This window comes from Lycium ferocissimum, chromosome 7 (genome assembly GCF_029784015.1).
Source record: "Lycium ferocissimum isolate CSIRO_LF1 chromosome 7, AGI_CSIRO_Lferr_CH_V1, whole genome shotgun sequence".
Classification (NCBI taxonomy): Eukaryota; Viridiplantae; Streptophyta; class Magnoliopsida; order Solanales; family Solanaceae; genus Lycium; species Lycium ferocissimum.
Genome location: NC_081348.1, coordinates 33,224,681 through 33,233,865, shown reverse-complemented (window position 1 = coordinate 33,233,865; position 9,185 = coordinate 33,224,681). Strand labels below are relative to the sequence as shown.

Genomic DNA, 9,185 nt, shown 5'->3' with positions numbered 1-9,185 from the left:
TTTACAATCCTTGGTGGATTTATTAGGTGAAGATTCAAATTGATAAGGCTAGTAGATATCATATGACTAAACTAAAAGAGGGCTGATTTTCACAAATGATCCTTTTTTATGCAACAATTTACATTTTGACCAAAATTTAGATTTTGTCCCATGGCTACACAGTGGATGAATAAAAAATTGAGCTACTGTTTTTAGACAACTATAGAGATCAGCGGTCTATATCTTCCACTAATGTTGTAAAACCTCTTGAATTTCCTTTAATTAACTCTAATCAATCAATACTATGAGCCTAATGGTAATAGTTAATGATAGCTGAGATGCGTTGGAACCCATTAATGGCAAATGGTCCATTCCGGATGTGTAACGAACGTGCAATACGTTTGGTATTTAGGTGAGGTATTAGGACGGCTTAAAACACTCGAGGAATACACAATGACATAAAACGATAAAGGGTGGCAAGAAGTATTCGAAGCATGTGATGTGTTGTGTTTTGGTTGTCAATCTTAATATTTGGATATGTAATTATGAAATGAAATAAATGATTTATTTCGTACCAAAATTTGTGAGGATATCTCTTTTGTTATCAAAGTTTGAGAGTAATTTCCCAAAATATGACGATTTAAGAACTTGTTAAGTTGATATAATTAATATTATATACGATAAATTATGTCACTCGATCATTCAAATAATGCATTTGAAAATATGCTAGTGACTTCACATAGGTCTATAGGAGAGATTTTGGGGCAGCAATTAAATGGATATTATTTGCTATAGGAAAGGTCGTCCATCTTTGATACAACGGGATCGGGTCATGTCACGTTGTTGATCTATATTAGGAGCCAGTGAAGTCTCCATTTAGAGCGCCGTTTGGACATAGGTAGTTCTTTTTTTTTTCTTCAAAATATTACTATTTGATTATACATTGAACTGAGATATATGAAAGAAAACATCCTAGACTAATCTAGCCTCCTAATTTAGTGAAAATTCAATGAATTACAGTAGCATCTTTCAAAAAAAAAAAAAAAAAAAAAAAAAAAAATCCTTTTTGATAATCTTTTCCTTTCACACGTTACTTCTTTTCCCTTCTGGCCTTCTTTTTCTTTTTCATCGTCTTCTCAGTTTCTCTTTTTTCAAGATATCATTTTACACAGGTTCCTGTTTTGCAAAAAATAATTGTGGTACATATCTCTGCCACAACCACAAGATTTTATTCCAGTCTCCATTTAGTTGGATTTTTAAAAGTAACTGTAAAATTAAGCATTGAAATCACGAATATGTTATACTTTTACTTTAATATGCAATGATAAATAACCCATACTAACAAATTAAATTACATTGACTCGGGTAGTATCCATAAATAAAAAAAATACTTCGCCACTTAGCATTTTTACTATTCCTAAAATAGATTTTCTTTTTACTTGTCATTTTTCACATATCAAGATAAGACAAATTCTTTTTTTCTGTTTTATCCTAACATTAATTACCCATTTCAAATCATTTTCCAAAACCATTTATATACCAATTAATATGGGCATCATGGTAAAATACACACTTTTTTATTATTTCTTAAACATATCAAAACTTGTAAAAGTGAACGGAGGGAGTAAGAGAAAATTACATTGTAGGTTAATTCTTTTTTTTTGACCCCTTTTTTTAATGGGAGAATGACGTATATATACGTATTAATTACCCATTTTTTCAATTCAAAACATAACAATAGATTCTTACAAAACATATAAAATTTCTCTCATACCGTTATATATCCAAATAATTTTGTGTATCAAAAACTGGAAATATGTATATTTCATACAACATAGAATTCTTACATTTTTTCGATATGAAAATTGTATAAAAAGATGTAAAATATGTATCTAATTGTGTAAATTTTGTAATGTGAGTGTTTTGGAAATTTAAAACAACTGCAATAACATTGTCTTTCATACAGTATTCATACAAATTTAATACAAGTGCAACAAAATAGAAAACTTAATATACAATTTTCATAAAAACTCGGCATACAATATTTGTCATACAACTTTAATATAAATTTAAATCTCGCTTGAAATATGAAAAGAAAAAAAAACACGCTTTAAATCTCGCGTAGGGCTTTAACTATCAAATTGGAGTCAAGACCCCAAGAAATAACTGAATCCAAAAAGGTCATCAACAAATTAAAAGTAAAAATATTTCTTAATTTTTTAAAATGCGTAGCTCTTCGGATACCGCCGAAGCGTGGCAAACTCAATCGGATTTACTATTAATCAATCGCAATTGGGATTCTCCTTTTCGAGTCATCCCCATACTTTAACAGAAATGGAGAGAGAGAATACGCGAGAAGGGAAAGGGTGGATTAAAAATAAAGACAATGACAAAGAGGATTCTCCTGTCTAAAAAACTAAACACCCAGTGAAAAAACCAAGAGGAGGGGAGATTTTCTCTCTCTCAACATGAAAAAAAGGGGGAAAAGGGTGGTTTTTAATTTTTCGGATCTCTTTATATTTTGTGATTTTATTGGTATATTTTGTAAATAAGGAAAAATTCTTATGTTTTATATAGAGTCTTTCTGAAACTTTTATATTTCTGAAATTTTTCCAAAAGTATTATAAGAGCCTTATGATTATTTAACCCCGATTCTGAAAAATATTTTCCGCTGTACCGAAATAACATATAAGTTCAAGATGCTGAAGGAAGCATATATTATAATCTCAAGGATGCAAAATCAGGCCCCCCAAAATGAAGTTTCTGCAAAAAGTGACTACTGTTACTACATTTCATTCCCTTTATGGACAGAGAGATGACGCTTATTATAAATGTTGTATAGTACTTCTAATTTTTTTACATTATATTATTTATTTTGATTAATTTCCTCCATGTTTGCTTAGCTCGTCAATGAGTTCAGTAGAGACTCCAGAATACTTAAATTGGGTCCTCAATATTTGCAGTATAGATTACTAGAATTGGATAATTGTTTGGCAAAATATGTCCGACTTATTGCCTCAATTCTTTTATCCGCCGTCCTTCATTGATTGCAACGGACATATTAAGAGGTTGAAACAACATATACACTTTCAAAAAGCAACTTTAATGTACCATTAGTTTCTGTCATGTCAAATATCTTACCATATAACTAATCCAATTCCAACGTATCACCTCCCTATTTTAATAACTCTACCACGTTGTGATACATCTCCAGGCACGTTATCATTAGAAAACATGGGAACTGGGCTTGCAACTTTGTAGTTTGAAGAGTCACTCAGCTCTTGCTCATCACAGACAACGTCGATGCCAAGTTCCTTTACCTTAAAGCTATTCAAACGCACTATAATATAAATTTCATCTCTATCTTGTAGCAGATCTCCAAATTTCCAGTGACTTAACCATGTTATTTCTTCATTACCTTCTGGCATGCCGAAAACTCTTGGATTGTGCATCCACTTCAAATCTTTAGTCGTGTTGTGTACAATATTCTGTTGTTTGCGCCAGTAGGCTCTTGAAAACTCATTCTCTTGACTTTCAGAACTTGTATACACAACAGCTATGGATAGGCCTTGGATATTGTTAAGAGGTTGAGATATTGTAAAACTTACTGCATTCATATTTTCCAACTTTGTGAACCAGCTAGGTACCTTGTTTCCAGGAAGAAATGTACTGAATATGCCTTGCTCGTACAGGCCCTGCGGGGGAAGCATTTTCATCTTGTAACTGGAAAAAAAGTCCATTTTCACCATAGCATTTTCCATAGTTTCGATATTCAGACCAAAACGTTGAAGCATCATCTGCGGGTCAGCATTTTCTAGAGGTTCTACTTTAAAGTTCCCCTGCATCATGATTAAACTGTCACAATTGTAATCGTGACCCAGGCTTGGATATTTCGATTTCAATGATTGGTATGTCATCATCTCCAATGATGAGCAACTATCTATGGACAATTCTGAAATGCTATTTGGCATCTCAGTAAGTGATTTGAGCATCTTACAGGACTTGACACTAAGGCTTTGTAGCTGAGGGAGACTCTTGACCCACTCCGGGAGGCAACTAATTGAATTTTCACTTAGATCCAGTTCTTCGAGCAGCGGAAGATTGCTAAACTTCTCGGGAAAAGATCCATCAGACAGCCTGCAACTCACAAGACTCAAGCTCACCAAAGAGCTCGGTAGAAAGGCCCAAGATATTTCATGAGAGATTCTTGGCTTTGATATCCAAGATGAAAATAATGCCGGTAATGATTTCCACTCATTTGTGGTACAGAGCATTTGGTTTAGACCGATTCCATCAGCTCTTAGAACTTTCAAAGAATCAATCATGTTAAGCTCCATTGGCAGCCACTCCAGGCTTGAGCAGAAGGATATATCAAGTATCTTAAGACTTTTAAGTTTACCAATATTTCTTGGCAGCTTTCTAATGCTCTTGCAGTCTTTCAGATTCAGTAGGGCAATTTCTTGGAGGTAACCGATAGATTCATCAATATCAACCAGTTTAACACAGTCTTTAAGAATTAACTTCTTGAGTCGGGGCATTCCAGCGAAGCTAGGGGTCCTGGTGAGTTCCCGAGAATGACTAAGGTTGAGAATCCTGAGAAATCTCAAAAACTGATCGAAGAAAAACATTCAATAATATTTTAGTTTACAATCTTGATAATGCAAAGAAACTACTGAAAGAGAAAAAGGAAAAGAAAAGATGATTTATACCTCAGTTCCACTCCATGTTTGTTGTAAGCTGCTGTACCGCATGTCAATAGAAATTAGTCCTTCCGATGAAAAGTCACTAGGTATGGATTTTAAGGGGCATTTACGCCAAGACAACCATTTTATTCTCTTGGGAAATTCTTTGTAGCATCCAATGAGGTTCACGTCATTTAGTTTGAGCACCCTTAGGTTTTGCATTACCGTAAATGCATGAGTCTCAATGCTGTAATTTGAGTTTCTTGATGAAATGTCTACTGAATGCCATGAATAAAAACCAGAAGAAGGCTGTTGAAGAGAAACATTATGATCTGCATAATTCTCTACATGATCTTTGAGGAAGCGCCTTTTCGAGCAATTTGCAGTGAAAAATCTTTTGGCTGATTTATCTTCCATCAACATTTGCATGTCAAGGCTGATCCCTTCAATCCTTTCAGTGCCCTAACAGGAAATTTGGAGAAAAAGATAAGTTGTGAGGGTATGGCACAGCAAAGACGGAAAAGGAGAGAACACACATAATAAGTGCCTTACAGTCTTATCGTTCAACACTCTAAAAGAATCCTTGTTGTTCCAAAGTCTACTACGTTTTCCAGGATCCAGTGATTCCCTACGAACGATATCTCTCCCCAGGTCTCGAAGCAACTGATGCATCTCCAGCTTATTTAAGTTACTGACTGCCAAAAGATTTCTATCAATGAGGTTCTGCATCCCAATTATTGAGTAAAAACCACACCCATCCAGTATCCTAACAGAGTCGTCTCTGTCCGTCCCAAGAAAGAAAAGAGCTATATGAAGGAATATATTTTTATCGTGGTCATCTTCAAGAGTGTCAAAACTCAGTTTAAGTTTTTCAATGACATGACCATCAGGGATTGTTTCCAGCTTTTCTAATGCACTTCCCCATATTTCTGGTCTTCTACCCGACAGAGCTGAACCTAAAACACGAAGAGCTAAAGGAAGTCCTGCACATTGAAGAACCACCCCTTTTGAGAGCTCGAGATAACTTTCCGAAGGATGATCTTCTCCGAAGGCATGCCAGCTAAAAAGCTTAAGGGAATCCATTTTATTCAAGGCTTCAACTTTAAGCACCTTGTGAGGTACAGAAGGCTTTAGCAATGACTCATTCCTCGTTGTTATAATGATTCTACTAGTAGGATGAAGCCAATCTCTCATTCCTAAAATGGTATCTATTTGGTCAACTTCATCAACGTCATCAAGAACGAGAAGAATTTGTTTATAGCGTAGGGCATCTTCAATCATCATAATTCCTTCATCAACACTGGATATCCTCTCCTTTTTTCCAACAATATCATACAAAACTTGCTTCTGCAAACGAACTAAGCCATTGCATTGTTTTGCAGTTTCATTTATGTTCGCAAGAAAACTGCTTCCTTCAAATGATCTTGCACTCGAGTTATAGGCAAATTTGGCAATGGTTGTCTTCCCAATTCCACCAATCCCACATATCACATATAGGCCAACATTAGTTGATCTATCTTGTAACCAGGAGATAATATCTTCAGCCCGATAATTGATTTCAATGAGGTAAGGAGCACTGTGTAAGGCTCTGGGACGTAGCTTGTTTACAACCACTTCAACAATATTCTCAATGAACTTTGCCTCATGTCTACAAGTTCACATTAAATTGACGGCCATTAAAATCTGAATTGAAAAGGAAAAAGAATATGGTGACAATAAACAGAAATATGTTTTAGAGAAGTATTATCCCAGAAACTTGAAAAAGACAACAACAACAACACTACCACCATACCCAGCATATCCCACAAGTGGGGTCTGGGGAGGGTGGGGTGTGTGCAGACCTTACCCCTACCTTTGTGGGGTAGAGAAGTTGTTTCGGATAGACCCTCGGCTCAAGAAAATCGTTTTTCAGAACAGTTTTGAAAGCAGAATCATTTTCGCACACTAAAATAACTTTTGCTACTCATGGGTTAGGGCCCTGGAAACACATCTATAAATTGTGGCAGGAATTACAGGAAAATACACAGATATAGGTAAGCAATATGAGCACACTAGGTTCTGGACTGATGAATGTAATGGAAAAGGAACCCTTCAGGAGGAATTTTCAACTGTCTTCAGATTTGTTAATGACCCTGAAGCCACTGTTGAGAAGCTTAGGGAAAATGAGTCATGGAAGACAAACTTCAGAAGGAATTGCCAAGACTGGAAATAGAGGAGATGCTGGAATTCCCTTTTTTTTTTGGTAAAGTAAACAAATTCCATTAGAAAAGGCATCAAGTAGATGCAAAGTTACAGAGAGAAACCTAAGCTTCAAACATAAAGCTACATGAAGCTAGATTGGTGAGCAAAAACATGTGCCAACAGTCTAAACCTATGCTACCTTAGAAACTCTGCTAAATAAGAGTCGAGGAGCCAACAAAATCCAAAAAGTTATCAACACTGTTTACAGGAGTATGGAAATGCCAACTAAACAAATTCAATAAGCAGATTCCTTTCAAAGAACTGGTAGGAGTTGATTTTCCATCAAAGCATCTATTGTTTCTTTCTTTCCAAATACACCAGAAGATGGCTGCTGGGATCATTCTCCAGATCCTTTTGATGGATTTGTCAACTCTCCATAATATCCAGCTTTCAAAAGCATATTTAATAGGAGAAGGCATAACCTAACTAAGACCCAAGGAGATGCTGGAATTCCTAGCAAGATCCCAAGAGCTTCAGGTGCATTCACAGGAAAAAGACGGGATGGTATGGGGAATAGAGGCAACAAGAAGTTCACAGTTAAAGAATGTTATGCGGTGATGGTTGGCAGAGGCAACACAATTGAAGAATAGCCTTGGAAGCTTATATGGAGAACCAAAGCAACTAGGAAAGTGGCCTGCTTCAGCTGGTTGGCAATATTAGGTCCAATTCTAACACAAGATGATCTTAGAAGATAGAAATTAATCTGTGTAGCAGATGCCACATGTGTGAACATGATAGTGAGAATGTAGATCATCCGTTTGTGCACTGTAAAGTGACTAGAAAATTGAAAAAGACAAACACATACAGATGAAAATATTCACATATTTGCAATCGTCAGAATTAAAAAGATCCAAAGACTTCATAATTAATAATAAGGACAGAGCTTCCGTCTTTCAACAACATACTGATGCCACCAGTCATGACAAGTCTTCTGGTCATTATTATGAAACGTCAGGGAAAATATAAAATAAAAAAGAGGGAACTTTTCTTGAACTGGTGGTAAACAACATTAAAGAGATCTCGATCAAAGCAGAATTTAAGACTAAATGAAAAAAGCGAAACACAATTATAATTTCTGAAATCTAATAGTACAATTTAAGACTGAAGGACATCATAGCAAACAAATAAAGAAATTCAGGGACTTTAGGGATGTGTTCGGCGTGGAGGAAATGTTTTCTTAAGGAAATGCGTTCTTGGAAAATAAGTGATTTTTTATTTTATTTTCTCATGTTTTGTTAGTTAGTAAAAAATATTTTTCCTAAAATACCCATCCCCATCCACCCCACCCTCGAATCCACCTCATCTTCACCCCCACCCCCACCACCCCACTCACCACCACGCACCAACCCATCACCCTAGATGTTGTACTTTTCTTGGTTAATTTTGCTGAAATTACTGACAATTTATACAAAAGACAAAAGAAATCATAAATGGAGAATACAAATTGTTGGTCATCCATCCTGACTTCATCAAGGTAGTTTCCAGTCACAAGAGAAATAAATAGTTACCCATCAGCTTGATTTTGCAAGGGCATCCCTCCCAAATCTGCAACATCTTTAAGAGCTTTGCTCCAGCCTTGTACTTTATGATTCCTTTCCTCCTCACTCTCACCATTTACAATCCTGAAATTTTCTTCACTTGCATATAAGGCTTCTCCAAAACTTCCCTTTTGCTTCCTTACATCAGAAGGATCCACGTTAAAGAAGACAGGCAATACTATATGCCCAAAATTCCTCTTTTGCTCCAAAATCATAACAAGCTCATCAAGACACCTCTCCGATGATGCATAGTTTTGGGACAATACAATCACTGACATCTTCGATTTCTCTATTCCCTTTCTCAATTTTGACTTCAAGTCCACTCCATTATCATCATCACATTTGAATACATGAAACCCAGCTCGGACCAGATTTCTATGGAGGTGATCAGTAAAAGTCTTGCCAGTGTCTTGGGCTCTGAAACTCAGGAATACATGATAAGAACATATATGTTGCTCCATAGTCAATTCAACAGAGCTCTATCACCAAGTAACTGAACTGAAGTCCCCCCTATGCCTCGACAGTTAAAAAATTCTAGAAACCGACAAAACAGTACCTTTATGTGAACTTTCCATAAAATGACAAGATTAGTCTCTTATATTTGAGGTTGGTTGAAAATAGTACTTTAAATATGTATTTGAGTAGTCTTGTCCTTTATATTCACGAAATTGAGCACTTTTGGTCTGATATTTATCACATGCGATGGTGCTTATATTTGCTGGAATTGGCACGTGAGAAGCCCGTG

General features: G+C 35.8%; 1 protein-coding gene across 1 annotated transcript; it reads right to left on the bottom strand.

Moving 5' to 3' along the window:
• Window positions 1-3,046: 3,046 nt before the first annotated feature.
• Window positions 3,047-9,112, bottom strand: LOC132064495 (disease resistance protein RUN1-like). Its single transcript, XM_059457490.1, has 4 exons — window positions 8,411-9,112; window positions 5,214-6,309; window positions 4,689-5,123; window positions 3,047-4,589 (listed from the first exon to the last, which is right to left on the bottom strand). Exons 1-4 carry the CDS (start codon window positions 8,899-8,901, stop codon window positions 3,147-3,149), a joined length of 3,465 nt encoding a protein of 1,154 aa, XP_059313473.1. The 5' UTR covers window positions 8,902-9,112; the 3' UTR covers window positions 3,047-3,146.
• Between the last annotated feature and the right edge of the window lie 73 nt (window positions 9,113-9,185).

What these genes read in the sequence shown, in the direction of transcription:
- LOC132064495 (XM_059457490.1), bottom strand. Translation starts at nt 8,901, where the DNA reads ATGGAGCAACATATATGTTCTTATCATGTATTCCTGAGTTTCAGAGCC. An exon ending in TTGCAAAATCAAGCTGATGG is followed by an intron (nt 6,310 to 8,410) that starts GTAACTATTTAT and finishes GTGAACTTGTAG; the next exon opens with ACATGAGGCAAAGTTCATTG. An exon ending in GAGTGTTGAACGATAAGACT is followed by an intron (nt 5,124 to 5,213) that starts GTAAGGCACTTA and finishes ATTTCCTGTTAG; the next exon opens with GGCACTGAAAGGATTGAAGG.